We start from the raw sequence: 16272 nt of genomic DNA, 5'->3' as shown, positions 1-16272 counted from the left end.
AGTCGGCCCTTTCCTTTCACTCTTATTAAGTCATTTCCGATCAGTTAATTAAGACTGGCCGAATTTCGTACGAAATCTAAACCATTTTTAATGTAAGATATATGTGTATTTTCTATATTTATTTGTCATTATGTTTATTGAAATCTTTCAAAAATGCAGTATGTACAACGAAGGTATGCAGCCCTTTCCGATCATGTAAAGTCCTTTCCGTCAGTGCGGTTTTAGGGCTGATTGATTTTTTTCTCAAAATCATATCGATTTTTTTTAAAAAAAAATCAATTTATTCAGATATGTATTTGTTTCAATAAATTGTAATTATATTGATTGAAATGTTTTGAAAAATGCCATTAATGAGAATAAAATTGACCCTTTCCGGTCACGACGAGTCCTTTCCGCGGAAAGAGGCCCTTTCCGGTGTCTAGTAATACCCGTTTTAAAAAGTACGTGTAACGTCGAAAGTGATCCTTATATGTTTACATTGTTCGCTAATACGTCTTCTTTTAGACTATGCCTTTTGCTTTAGCCGATAGAGGTCGCTTTCTACAGTGAAAGCGGAAGTAACCTTTTAAACCGGTCATAATAATTGATTTTGCGCCTTTAATCGTTTATCTTGTTTTGTTGTTTTAGGAGTTCCACAATATATAAAAAAGGTCACATAGTCTGAAGTTAAGGAATGGCGAAACGGAAGGTAATGTCCCTTTTGGCATTGGTGTTAGTGATGATAGCGGAAACAAATTTATGAATATTTCTCCCCACCCACTACAGGCTAACAATAAATCTGTCTATCTTCCATTATTGTCAAACCCTCGCGGTGACGAAGACATGACTGTAAACTAATCACCTTAGAGACAGCTATGAGATATAAGGGGAATTATGGAACCAGTCCCTAGTTCTTGGTTGTAGACCCCTTGGTTCTTTTACATACCTAGTGGACTTTACACCTCCTGGACGTTTCGGCCTTGGTCTTTACACGGCGGCACGAAATACCCAAATATACCCAAATATAGCAATATTTATTTTTGTTTGTATAAAATATAGATTATAATGAGAAATAAATAAATATTTATAAAATAATATGACTTAGCCTGCTAAAGCTTTCATTCATAATTTCCGTTGAAATGGGCAGTTTTAAAGATGTTGTAAGAAAATAAAGTTGTGACATTTGCTTATCTCTGGAACATACGAGTACATCCCAGCTTATCTACAATATAGGTTCTTTATGAATTTACGTGCAATTTTAATTCAAGATATGATATTTGTTGTCTACATTTTTAAGGTGTAATTTTGTTGAAATTACATATCATATACAAATGTCCATGTTATTAAAAAATAGCTTTAATGGAGTACATATACTGTATTTTGGTTCAAAACACAATGATAGGAAAATGTGGGGGCAGGGGACATATTCGAATGATGGCCCCGGTCAAATTTTTTAATAACTCAGACATGGTGTTTTGAAGGTACTGATAACTTCTGATATTTCTCTGTCATTGTAATTCTTTCTTGTTTGTGTGTAGGAAATGAGATATATTTTTGGGTTTTTACCCGAAACTAAGCATTTTGGTAGCTTCGTATGTATTTCTGACTCTCCGAATGGAGGTGAAAAAGTTAAAAATCAAGCTTTGACAGTTGGCGCCAAACAAGTAAGAAATTTCAGATAAATTTTGTGAAAAATCTAAACGTATGACAGACACTTTATTTGTCATTTCTGAAAATGCCATAGCTTGCACTGCGTGTTACTGATATTTTTAAAGGAATCGGGCGGATTCTGGAGTATGCTGCACCTTCATGAAGATTGCCTATATTGGTACATTTTAGGTGTGATTTTGGCTGGGTGGGGGTAAATATAAATTGCTGTCAGTCATTTTTTGAAGGAGCAATGCATGCAAACTATTATTTTCTTCAATGTATGTCATATATCATTGAATAATGCTGTGCAACTGGTTATCTGCCTGTGAAACAGATTTTGAAATATTTGGAATTGTGTTTCTGGTCACACTGAAATACAAAATTTTTCATTTTTAGGTCCCCTGCCCCCTTAAGGAAATTTTCAAATTTATAAAATGTGTTGGAATTGACCCAAATGTGCCCATAAACATTCCTTCTACATTTGTTAGTCAAAATTTGAAGTGACTGGTAGGATTTATCAAGTTATGTAGAGTAAGTAGACTGTCAAGTCAAGGGAGGTAATAAAAATTTGGAATTTTGGCAAACACTGTACTTCACAGAATGTGCACATTTATCCAGATTTAACAGTTTTATATTGTGCAAATTGACATAATAATGCATAATTGAGCACTTTTAATTGTTACAAATGTACATAATGTCATATAAGTCAACAGTGGTATCTTTACTGCACTTTTAGGTGTATGCAAGAATGAATGGGGTCTGGTTTCCTGTGAAATTCATTTTGGGACATTAATTGTGGCTGTAATATTGTTTTTCTTGCTATAATCTCCTTCCAAAAGACTTTAAATACTCTGAAAATACTTTATGGTATTTAAATAAAGGTGGAATACAGAAAAATAACCATCTCACAGGTTCCTGGCACTTGATATTAAGTAAATCATATAACAGGCATGGTCATTGTACTAGTTACTTCCCCTGAAATAGGGTCTTTTTTAAATATTTGATTAAATACAAAGTAACCGCAGTATTCACTTTTCGAAGTTAACGTTTAATGCGAAATACTCCATATTTTAAGAAAATAAAAGGAAACGCTTTAATGCGAATCACATAAAAAATCTTAAGGGGGCAGGGGACATATTCGAATGATGGCCCCGGTCAAATTTTTTAATAACTCAGACATGGTGTTTTGAAGGTACTGATAACTTCTGATATTTCTCTGTCATTGTAATTCTTTCTTGTTTGTGTGTAGGAAATGAGATATATTTTTGGGTTTTTACCCGAAACTAAGCATTTTGGTAGCTTTGTATGTATTTCTGACTCTCCGAATGGAGGTGAAAAAGTTAAAAATCAAGCTTTGACAGTTGGCGCCAAACAAGTAAGAAATTTCAGATAAATTTTGTGAAAAATCTAAACGTATGACAGACACTTTATTTGTCATTTCTGAAAATGCCATAGCTTGCACTGCGTGTTACTGATATTTTTAAAGGAATCGGGCGGATTCTGGAGTATGCTGCACCTTCATGAAGATTGCCTATATTGGTACATTTTAGGTGTGATTTTTGTTGGTTGGGGGTAAATTTAAATTGCTGTCAGTCATTATTTTTAGGAGCAATGCATGCAAACGATTATTTTCTTCAATGTCTGTCATATATATTCTAGAATTATGCTTTGCAACTGGTTATCTGCCTGTGAAACAGATTTTGAAATATTTGGAATTGTGTTTCTGGTCACACTGAAATACAAAATTTTTCATTTTTAGGTCCCCTGCCCCCTGTATATTTGGGTATGTTTGATTATATCTTAGTGAAAGTGTATATTGTATTCATGATTAAAACAGCACTTTTTTAGTATAAAACATTTATTTTTAGTATAATTCCGCAATATTTGGGTATATTTAGGCAATATTTTGTATATTTGGGTGTATTTGGGTAAATTTGGGTGTATTTGGGTATATTTGGGTATTTCGTGCTGCCCGTCTTTACACCTCCTGGACATTTCGGCCTTGGTCTTTACACATGCTAGTTTTTATCTGGAATTTCAGTTCCATTGAAAATTTAAAAAGAATAATTGTGATAAATAAGCATATTTTGCTTTTGGAAATTGGTCTTCAGCTTTTAATCTGACACATGGTGAAACTGCCACATAAATGTCAAATCACATTGTCCGACCCCTATTTGTCAATGACTTTATTTTATATCATACTAGCGAAAATATAAATACTTACATTGAATAACAAAATGATTTGGCTTCATTTGAGAAGTGGGAAACACAAATTATAACGGGAAATTTAATTTTTATTCAACGTGTAATTGAAATAGAACAATGTATTTGTATTGGCTGAAGCTATGCAACATAGCGTGGTATACATTAATGTTGTTAATGTTTGTAACCTGTTCATAATTTTTCTATTTTCAGTATGTAGACAACAGTAGTTCAGCTGAGGAAAGTGATGGGTCTGAGGAGGAGAGTACTCCAATTAGAGTAACGAGAAGATCTTCAGGTATTATAAAAATGTTTCAACATTATGAACATATAATTGTCAGGGATTTTTTTGTAATTTATTCATAGCTAATGTTGCTCAAAGATGTAAAAAAAAGAAAAAAATATGTTTTCTTCCATTTCTTAGAAATAAAAAGAGTCATAGTCTAAGTAATAGTTGTTAAAAGGTGTGCATTGTTAACTACTTCGGGTAGGGACAATGTTGTTGTATATAAACCTAGATAATATTGGTGAACACAAATTGTAGTTTCTTAGTTGTGAGAAAATTATTAACTGTAAACAATAATCTTGATTTCCATGCATTTTTACGGAATCTCAAATATATCGATGCATAACATTACTTTCACTTTGGTAGACGATGTATTAAGCTTATACTGAATGTTGCATTTTTACGGAATCTCAAACATATTGATACATATCATTACTTTCACTTTGGTAGACGATGTATTAAGCTTATACTGAAAAACATTTTTTGCTATATATATATATATAAAACTGTTGTCACTTTTATTATTTGTAGGTCAATGTTCAAATAACCCAAAAATAAGTTTCTTAGTAAAATTTCTGGAAACAAAGTAACATTATTTCATGTTAATGAACCTATAAATGTAATCAATGGAACATATACCAAGATGTTTTTCGGAACAAAGAACAAGTGGCTTTGATATAATTCTTTCATACATTTAATTTAGTTTTAATGAAAGAATTGTTATTTTGTAAGTTAATATTCATAAAGTGTAAAATAATGTAATACAGAAAATGAGGCCAGTGATACCAAGATTACCTATAAAAGTAACTATAATTATAATTATTCATTTTCAGTCAATCCGGTCATAAGTACCCCAACAGGCAACATTTCTACAGCACCTAAGCCAAAGAAAAGAAAGTTGTCTGGATCGTCAACAGTAGAACCAGTAGAAGTAGCACCAAATACTGAAATTGAATCTGATGCAGAGTCTGAATCATCGGCCGTTACTCCACGTACAACAAGATCAAAGGCTAAAGAGTCTCCCGAGACGAAATCAAAAGACAAAAGTGCAGTAGTCTCAAATACAAAATGTAAGACCAAAGAGTCTATTGAAGGTTCTGAAAAGACAGAAAAAATAAACAAAAGCAAAAGTGTTATTAAAGACAAAGACACGGGTTCAGAAATTGGAGAAACAGATGATAAAAATAAGACACAAACAAGTGCAGACACAATCTCAGAATGTGGGGATATTGAGAAAGAAAAGGCGAAGACAAATCGGTCTAAATGTGGAAAAGCGGGTAAGGCTGGGAAAGGCAAGTGTAAGGGCAAGTCGGTTACAAGTAAGAGCCCAGAGGATCCTTCAATGGCTGAGTGGGCGGATAAACGACCAACACCATCCATGGACTATAATGAAACAAATGCTAAATGTCCTCTGCCAGGTTGTGATTCAAAAGGTAAATTTGAAAGTGTTATTAATAAACATCGCACAACAATAGATATTGGTTTGAGGATGTTTGTCAACCTGGTTGTCTGGCCCTCTATGTTTGCGTCTTCTTTTAAACCAGGGGTCAGTGTCGACATCACTGTCACACTTTGGTGAAGTTTTTGCATGTAAGTTGGTGTCTCCAAAACTACTAAAGGGAATGGGTTGAAACTTCACACACTTATTTGAGAGAGGTTGCCACTGTCAAAGGCCCATAACTCTTACATGGATTTTAAATATGAAAATTTTGTCCCTTTCTGAATTTAAAAAAATTCTTCATGATCTAAGCTCTTGTTTTACTATCAAATACTGAGAATAGTCGAGTATGCTGTCCTACTGACGGCTTTTATTCAATTTTATGTTAACCAGGGCTGTCATAAGGTCATCTTAGCAAGTTGCTGTCTGCCATTTTTAATCACACATGGGGGAAAATATTCAGTAATGGCAAGTGTTGTGCGATTTTATCTGTTTACACAAATGTTTTCTCTTCTGCATGGGCATTATTTATGCATGAATACTTATTATTTACCTCATGCCATCAGAAATAAAGGAAATAGCACATTCGATTTTAATTTGTGTACCATTGTAACAAATAATAGGCATAGTAATCTCTGATTCAAGGAACTAAAGTCCTGATCTCACTAAAGAACATGAAAAAGGGAAAAAGTCCTTGAAAACTCCTTGAATTTTACAGGAAACTTGAGAATTTTGTTCACTAATCCACGAATTCCTCATTTAGTACCACAAAACGACTAAAATGAGTAAAACAGCAGCCAAAAAAACAAAAAAAACATAAGAAAACTCAAATATACATCAACTTAAAAAAAAAAAAAAACAACTTCGTAACGAGATAGTAAGACGGTACGGAATGGGTATCGGCTTTTATACATGATTGAATTATTCATGACGTGTAAATTTCACGGACCGGTTTGGAGAAGTGTAATTTCTCGCCAAAATGTGTAGAAAAATACCCTTTCATTAAAGAATTCAAGGGTGATTAAAGAAAGGCGATGTGTAGCACTTGTGATAAGGTTATAGACGATTCAGGAATGGGTGAAAGCGCTATAAAATCGCACATTAAAGTGAGAAACACAAACAATTCACAACAGCGAGAGAATGTAATCAGGATATAACTAGCTTCTTCAGTTTAGGTGCAAGTACTATCTTGAATAAAGATGACAATAACAATAATCTGACAATACCACTCCCACCCTCTGAAGTAACTACTGCAAAATCTTGCACACTTAGAAAAACTTCATAAATTTGATAGTACTTCAACAGGTATTTGCATGTAAAACACTTATTTCATACATTGTCGCCCTTTTACACATATTTGTCTTCAGTGTTTCACATATTTTAGTCCTTGAAATACTTAAAAAAGTCCTTGAAAAGTCCTTGAAAACTCCTTGAATTTTGTCCTGGATGGTCTGTATGAACCCTGTTAAATTACCTTAAATGCAAACTTGTTATGACTATAAATGCCTTTATTATTTATTTTGTCATTTGTAGGTCATCTTACAGGAAAACATGAATCACACAGGACATTGTCTGCATGTCCTCTATATCATAATACAACAGCACAGGAATGTAAGGTAAGTGCTTATTATTTAATTTCCAATTGGATCTAAAAACTAATTTAACTAGAAAGTTGTATGACCAGTTTTAATTTGTGTTGGAACTTGTATTTTGGAACTATAATGGGTGTTTTGGGGGGGGGGGGGGAATTTCAGCTATGTTGAATATTACAGGGCCGGCAAAATCTGATTTTGACTTTCTTTTCAGTTTAACCTGTTGAAGCATTTCTTCACTTGTCTGTATGATACTTATAAAGAAAATGTTGGAAAAATACAGGCTGTACGACAACCTGGGCAATACAGACAATTAATTTTGCCACTGCTGCTATTTTCATCCAAAATTTGTGCTACTGGTATAAAAGGAAACTGAAAGTCATTTGCAAAGAAATTAATTTATTACTGGTTAATTATCCAGTCATTTGCAGAGAAATTGATAATTACTGGTTAATTATCCAGTCATTGCAGAGAAATTGATAATTGATAATTACTGGTTAATTATCCAGTCATTTGCAGAGAAATTGATAATTACTGGATAATTAAACAAGAAGGCCATTATAAGTTGACCGATTGCCGATATACAGGAATAAAAAATGTGTTAGAATAGGTGATATTTAAGTACTTAAGATATTTAAGTATTAATGGTTGATTTGAATACAGGACAGATATGATGACAGACAGAAATCTGCTGATGAAAGACAACTCTTCATTAATTCACTCACAGATAGAAAGGGTCTACGCAGACAGGTAAAAGATTGAACTTTTTCTTAGTGTTTAATTAAGATTTGATGTTTTTCACACAGTGTATTGTTTAATCATGTTACGCTATTATGCCACTCTATTTACATAAGTATATGAGTGAATTGTCCAGCTACCTTCCATGCTTATTAACTTTTATCATCAGAAACCTCTTTAGTTGTAGGAGATATTTTTATTGTATTTACATGCAGGTTTATCGTTCACATGCTCAAGTTAACTGTTTAACTTCAACTTTAAGTATCATATGTTAAAGTTAAAACAGCTCTAACATCTTCTGTTTGGTAATATATCACATGCTAAAGTCAATGTAGCTGTAGCATATCTTGTTGCTGTAGCATATCTTGTTTCAAATGTATCATATGCTAAAGTCAAAGTAGCTCTAGCATCTTATCTTTGTTACAGCATGCTAATGATGATCAGAAAGCTAAATTAGAAATAATAGAGAAGGCAAGGAAGAACATTCCAGAGGAGACCGATGAAATCAAGGCATCACATAAAGAACATTCAGACAAATATGAGAAGTCCAGACAACCGTTACTAAATGGTTTAGCCTCAGAATACGATCTAAAACTATTTTACGATGCCCAGGCTAGAGCATGTGAACAGAGAGTAAGCATAATTGTGATAATGTTGCAGATCAAAGTCTGTCTGCTTTGTTTAATTGGAAGAGCATTTTATTTATAATCTAGGGACTACTGGTTTGACCCTCGGGAGAGGCTAAATTTCCATGTGACATTTGATCTCAGATATTGTAGCTGTAGCATGGTCATTTGTCTCTCACTGCTGATTCAAAAATAGTTCGGGATTAGTTGTATGGTCACTTGTTGAGAAATTTGTATTTTTACTGGGTTGTTATCCAGAAAAAACAGCTAGGTGGAACGACGGCCGTGGTATTACCAAAAATTGTCAGATCAGGGTATGAAAACAAAACAGTGTATAGTACAGTGTGTGTGTATTATTCTTGTCTGGTTTAGTACTATTTTCAATGATAAAAGTTTAAAATCATTTAAATTGAATGTGTCACACCTTATGTCTAATGAATGTTAAGGTCAAAAAGATATTAATTGTTCAGCTCTAAAGCTGGTATATCTACAGTGATTATGTAATCTTTTGGCACAGGTGATAAACACTCATTTAGATCTATGCGCAGAACTAACACAGATAATTGTCGAAGATTACTGCGTCTTTCTGTGACTGTAGAAACTAGAATCTTCCCGAACTTTTGTAATGAGAGACTTCCTTTACATTAGTAAAGTACCATTATTGAATATTCCACCTTCATACCATAGGATTAGTAATCCAGATTCTCTATTTGATCCTCAGGCGAGGAGATTATCTAAGTGATAGTTATTCTCAAACATTGAGTTTAATGGTCATTGGTTATTAACTGCTATTTTAGATATCATGTGAGGTTAGTAGTTTGTCACTTTGGGAGACATTGGTAATAACTGGTTACTAAAATATTCAGTATAGTCCAATGGATGGATCCACTGCTGAAATATGACCAAACAATGTCTTAGATAATAAATTTAGTGTAAAAATCAAAAATACGAACAAAATAAATAGTCAGTTTTGATGATATGTAAAAAATATCTTTGTTCATTGTTGTTATACATCTATTTAATAAAACATGATGTTAAATATAGGAACATGAGATGAGCGTCCATTATCAGAGGTTTGACAACCAGGAGTATCGAATAAAGAAATTGGAGATCGGTCGATATGAGATGTCAACGTGGTACTCCAGCCCGTATCCCGACGAGTATGCTCGTCTGCCTAAAATCTACCTGTGTGAATTCTGTTTGAAGTATATGAAAACAGCAACCATATTGAGAAGACATGTGGTAAGAGTAAAGAGTTAATTTACTGTAGAGTGTATTCTCTGTTATACTAGGGAAAGTTTGTAAATATGCTCGTGTGTTTAATACTCAGGGGCGCCAAAATCAATTGTCCCAATTGCCCAAGTTGTCCGTCAGCCTGAACGGGCAGGTGAAAACTTTCTAGGATTGACTATACAGATAGTATACAGACAAGTTAAGAAATGCTCCAGATAAAAATGGGCAAGTAAGTAAAAATCAGGTTTGCCGGCCCTTAATACTCTTAATAAATAAAGGAACATGAATTTAATGCACCTGTTGTGCAGTTTATACAGCGCACATGCTATACATAACTCATAATATCTGCTTGGTTTCCGTTTCCGTAGTGAAATGTAAACATTTTGATAATAACCATTCCAGTGGGTCATCTACTTCTTTGATTTTCCACATGACCTGTTGAACAAGCAAACTAGGTTTTTGTACATGTCATAACGCAGGTTCTACTGGAAAATGCAAGCAGACAAGAGGAATTTTCTAACTCTAAAGAGGTTAAATGTTTGACAGGCTAAATGTGTATGAAGTAATTATATCCTTTTCAGGCTAAATATGTATAAAGTATTTTGTTTTTACAGGCTAAATGTGTATGGAGACACCCTCCAGGAGATGAGATTTACAGAAAAAATAACATTTCTGTGTTTGAAGTGGATGGAAAGAAAAACAAGGTTTGTTTAATAGCTGGTAAAGTTTAACTCTGTAAATATTAGGCATTGCATATTTTGCTGATGCTCTTCAAACCTTATATGAATTTTTAAATAGATGCAAAATGACAAAGGGTGATATTGTTTAAGACTGTTGAATGGTTATACCAGACATGTTAAGCTTTATTCATATCAATTTTTGTCATTTCTGATAGATTAAAAGATAGATTAATTTTGGATTTTCTCAAAATATTCGTCAGATTTGAAAAAAAATTATTTTTAAATTTAACACAGAAAGTCCATCTCTATGTTTGACAGTTTTACACTTGAGACTATTAATATGTAGTGTTGTATTCCAGGAAATGGAACCTGGTCTTTGTATTTCTTTACTATGGTAACTTTTCAGAAATCTTAAAGGTGTATAAGAAGTTATAATTCCATTATATTGAGTGAGTAAACATTCTTTAGACCTAAATCCATAGTAAACCAGGAACCTCAGTAAACTGGAATTATTGTCCTAACTTTTGTCCATTTTAGTGAATTTTATATGAAAAAAAAATTCAGTTTTCACATTAGCGAAAAATTAGGTCTCTTTCAACTTTGATAACCCTTACCTTGTTGAAAGCCAAATTGATTTGCTCTTGCTAGCAGGATAGACTAAGAGTCAGGTCAGCCAGACCTAAATGCACTCTGACCAGGCTCTATACTGGTGTCTGAATTTTTTATTTTATATCTCCAAAACTGATAATGAACAAGTTCAAAAATAGAAGCTGGTGAGGTCCATTTTAAGAATTGAGTAAGTTACGGGAATAGTAAAGTCATATTAGTGATTCATTGTTTTGTTTTTCAGGTATATTGTCAGAATCTATGCTTGCTGGCCAAGTTATTTTTAGATCACAAGACACTATATTTTGATGTTGAGCCATTCCTGTTTTATGTGATGACAGAAAATGATACACATGGTTGTCATATACTCGGTTACTTCTCCAAGGTGAGACATTAAAGCTGTATAAGCTAGCTAGCTGCTGTCTGTAGATTAGGGAAAATATAAAAAATAAATCCAAAAATAGCTGAGTGAAGTTTGAATTGTGCATGCATGTTAGTACTGATAAATGGTTAAAAGCCCTTGTTGTTAAAATAGCAGCCTTATATTTTGTTCTGGAACATTTTTATTTTGTTAACAGTTAGTGTAATGTAGAATATAAGTCTGTGTTAATCAACAGAGACATTATGTGTTAAACTCTTTCGTGAAAAACCATAATTGTATAGAGGCAACATAATGTTACCATCCATAAATTTTGTAAAAATATTTTAAAATATACAATTTAAGCTATATACTTACATGTATACATGTTTAATCAGTGTTAATCAGTGTGATTTTTTTTTAATTTTCCCATTTCACATAAGTGTTTGTTACATTATGTGTTGGATGACATTTGATAAATATTTGGAATTATTTACAGTAATTTGATCCAGTCAACATACTTAATGAAGTTTTTTTTATCAGTGTCATTATGTATAAGTTTTATAAACTGAATTTAAGGATAAATAAATTAACAAAAAAAAAAATTTCCTTTCTTTTAGGAGAAGAATTCCTTCTTGAACTACAATGTGTCATGTATCTTGACGTTACCACAGTACATGAGGAAAGGTTTTGGTAAAATGTTGATAGACTTTAGTAAGTGTTTAACATTGTGTTATTTGGATTATAGTGTCTAATTACATTCTTTTGAGGTGGACAGAAAAATTATTTATTGATATTTTCATTGCAAGATAATCGAAATTTAATTTCACTGTAGCTGAATTATATTAAAATGTGATTAAACATTTGGATACATTATGTTAAGTTTTAACATGGTTCAATAAAATGTACAGAACTATTTATTAAAATGCATATTGTGATGTCATAATATTATGACATCAAAAAAGAAAAGGCATGATTTATGTGACAAAAATTAGTCAGTATGGCTTAAATCCATTCAAAGAGCCTGAAATAAATAGAGCACTCATTTTGTTTTGTAGTTTTGTATGAAATATCAGATTGTATTTCTAGCTTAAACACCAAATGTTATATTTTCACTAAAGGCTATGCCACTTTTGAAAATGTACTTGATGTTCACTCTATGAAATATATATCACACAAAAAACCCACAAATATTCTTTTTTTAAAATCATTGTTAAATTACTATTTTACACTACATGAAACATTTATCAATACTTTTCACATATGTATAGAATTGGTAAACTATGTAAAAATATTACTTTAAAAAAAAGATTTATTTTTTTCTTCGATTTATTCAAATATTTCTCAAACTTAGCAGAAACCAAAACCATAAGCTGTTTTAAACATATTTTAGTTAGGCAATTAGTATAAATTAACTCTTTTAAAAAATACTTGAATATTTGCTTTAAAGAATAAGCTAGTGATCATTATGCTTCATGTGTATTGTGTTTATACAGGTTATTTATTAAGTAAGGTAGAGAACAAAATTGGATCTCCTGAACGACCACTGTCCGACCTTGGCTTGTTAAGTTATAGAAGTTACTGGAAAGAAGTTTTACTCGAGTATCTACAGAAATTTTCAGGGTCGGAATTCTGTATCAAAGGTATGCATTGTTATATATTCAAAGAGATGTCATACTTGTTATACATCTGGTAAGCTGTTTCTTGCATTGCCTTAAACTTTGGTAAAATTGTAATCAAATTCAGTCATTATGCAGAAACGTTGGGCCACTTGTCTGCTATGTTACCCTTGCAAGGCTTTTGTTATATTCATGCTTTGCTCAAAATATTTATCTATCAGATCATGATCTGCACTGTTTGCTATTCAGGTAGTACTTGTTTTGAAATTTCCCTTAAAAATGATGTAAAGTGCATCTGTGGCCAAATGTTTAAGGCCGTTGATTTCAAACAACTTGTCCTTCAGCACTGTGTGTTCGAATCTGACAGGGACTTTTAAATCCTTCATGTGAGGAAGCTATCCAGCTAGCTTACAGAATGTAAGTGGTTCTACTCAGGTGCCCTTTCATGCCTGAAATTCATGGAAGGGCAACAGAGGTCTTCCTTAACCAGTAAAGCTGGAAAGTTGCCATAGGACCTAAACTGTGTTGGTGTGACGTAAAACCAAACCATGAAAGATTTTTAAACGGATAACGGATTAATTAGGCAGGAAAAACAACAATATGCTAGCAATTAGCAGTCCTGTTCAAATGATTTAAATACACTACTCATTATTATTGATATGACATTTTTCTCTAAGACAGTAATTAGAGGATATTATTGAAGTTTTATATGATATGAGTGTAAACCTTGTGTTTCAGATGTGAGTCAGGAAACAGCCATCAATGCTAATGATATAGTTAGCACATTACAGGCACTGGGTATGCTGAAATACTGGAAAGGGAAACATCTCGTACTTAAAAGACAGGTAAAACAATGACGTACATGTATTATACATTAACAACTTGCCTGCTGGTGGCAAAATATTGGGCCCTTGAGACCAGTGCAGACCAAGATCAGCTGGCACATCCATGCAGTCTGATCATTGTATGCACTGTTCACTATATTCAGTCGGCACATATTTTGAGATTTTCCCTGAAAGTGATGAATGGTTTTGTTCAGATTGAAGGACTGAATAGACCGTTCAAGATATTAAACCGTTTAAGATATCAAGGGTGCTAAGGGTTTAATAGACATCATGCATAGCTTAAACAATGCAGTTATGCGTTAAACATAAGTCAAACCACTTGTGTTATGTAAATAAATTTTGAGATTTGCTTTGTAGATTAAAGCAAGGTGATTTTATGTGTTCTCAATAGTGAATGAATATTTAAGTATCTTTGTATGAATTTTCAAGTATATTTGTATAAATGTACAAGTACCATTGTATGAATATTTTAGTATTCTCATATGAATATTGAAGAACCTTTGTATGAATATTGAAGTAACTTTATATGAATATTGAAGTACCTTTGTATGAGTATTTTAGTATATTCATATGAATATTGAAGTACCTTTGTATGAATATTGAAGTACCTTCACATGGATATTGAAGTACCTTTGTATGAATATTGAAGTATCTTCATATGAATATTGAAATACCTTTGTATGAATATTGAAGTATCTTCATATGAATATTGAAGTACATTTGTATGAATATTGAAGTATCTTCATATGAATATTGAAGTACCATTGTATGAGTATTTTAGTATATTCATATGAATATTGAAGTACCTTTGTATGAGCATTTTAGTACATATGTTGTTATATTACAGGATCTGATAGATGACTATTTGGAGAAAGTGTCAAAACGTCCAGTAGATATTAAGATGATAGACCCAAACAATCTCAAATGGACGCCACACAACAAGCGTTCCTCGCAGAATACAGCACAAATATAGGGACTCGACCATCAATGTATCGTGATTCATTACACACAAAAATTAGATGCGCTCTTTTTGGTACTAAGTGACATTTAAAAAGAGGTTCATGTGCAATGTAGACAATTTGGAACAAATACTTGTGAAATCCAATGCAGCAAATTTTTATGTTGTTTTTAGATAAGTTTTGCGGATATGACTTCATCTATATTTGTGAGCAAAGTTCATAGAAATGGGTCAGCAAATGCTTTCCCGAAATGTTCATTTTGATATAAACAGACATGTTTTCAGTTTTCAAGTACAGTTTTTAGGAAATAATGGACAGATTGACAAATTATGGATTTATAATTCACTAGGGTAATCATAGTGATGCATTTTGATATATGGTTTTATGTAGTTGTGTATGAGTGACGTAATTTAAGAATATGTATCGATGCTGCAATGTCAATAATGATACGACTGTAAAACAAAATATCCTTTACATTGCCCCGTCATAGAGTTTCTTATATAATCTATAGAGGTGTTTTATTTAAGCTGACCCTTCAGATTTCCTACTATTTATACAATTGTTGCAAAATTGCCATTCAAAACAGAAATCTTAAAAGCAATTTGGATGATAATGCTATGCATTTGGCAGTCTGCTCATTAATAGTTTTGTGTTCACTCTAAATTTTTAAACTGACTGATGAAAGCTAAAGCTCCACTGTAAAGGGTAGAAGCAGAGCGCTGGCTTGAGCTTCTGTCATTTGGTATGAATTTCAAAAATTTATGTCCACCCTGTTACTTGGTATGAATTTCAAAATATGTGTACGCCCTGCAAAAATGGTAATCATATTGAAATGATTTGCAAAATGCAAGTTACAGCTTTTTCATATCCAGGCCACGGTCATTCAGTTAAGTATTATATCAAAGGGAGATAACTGTGCAGTGATTGTCTATAAGTCTGCAGTATATAAAAGGGAGGTTAACATGCTATAAAGAATAGAATATAGTCCATACTTGACTGTAATATTCTACTGCTTTTTCTCAAATTTTCTTCAAATATTTTTGAAACTTATTAAATATAATTATTCAGAATGGATCTTTTCTCCATTTGAAAGATTAATTACTAAAACAAACTTGCATTCGGGCGTATATTGCCCAACTTTTGCAATGCTCTTATTTCTTTTGTCCCGATTATTATTATTATTATTCCTGATAATTTATGAATTTTTTCCCCTATATTTTATCAGATTTTTTATAATTTTCTGCTTTGCTTAAGCATAAAACTTTTCTCCATTAAAATTAATGAAGATCTTTGTCACAATTTATGCCATATGATTGTGTTTCTCAAATTGTGTTTATAATTTTGGTTGAATGTTTGTTGCATAACTTAATAAATAAATGATCTGTCAAAAAATATCTAGGTTATCAAATGAAATATTGTTGTTAACAATTTATGCCATATTGTAGTTTCAACTTGTGTTTA

General features: G+C 32.4%; 1 protein-coding gene across 1 annotated transcript; it reads left to right on the top strand.

Annotated features, from left to right (window-relative positions):
* The first annotated feature begins 531 nt into the window (after positions 1-531).
* Positions 532-15576, top strand: LOC132723777 (histone acetyltransferase KAT7-like). Its single transcript, XM_060708560.1, has 13 exons — positions 532-688; positions 4045-4129; positions 4951-5550; positions 7089-7171; positions 7811-7897; positions 8312-8518; positions 9556-9753; positions 10359-10448; positions 11275-11415; positions 12009-12102; positions 12885-13031; positions 13746-13852; positions 14700-15576. Exons 1-13 carry the CDS (start codon positions 674-676, stop codon positions 14823-14825), a joined length of 1980 nt encoding a protein of 659 aa, XP_060564543.1. The 5' UTR covers positions 532-673; the 3' UTR covers positions 14826-15576.
* The last annotated feature ends 696 nt before the right edge of the window (positions 15577-16272 follow it).

Source organism: Ruditapes philippinarum, unplaced genomic scaffold (genome assembly GCF_026571515.1).
Source record: "Ruditapes philippinarum isolate M1 unplaced genomic scaffold, ASM2657151v2 ctg2441_1_1_1_1, whole genome shotgun sequence".
Lineage (NCBI taxonomy): Eukaryota > Metazoa > Mollusca > Bivalvia > Venerida > Veneridae > Ruditapes > Ruditapes philippinarum.
Note: the sequence above shows the minus strand (reverse complement) of the source record. Positions and strands in the feature narration are given on the sequence as shown.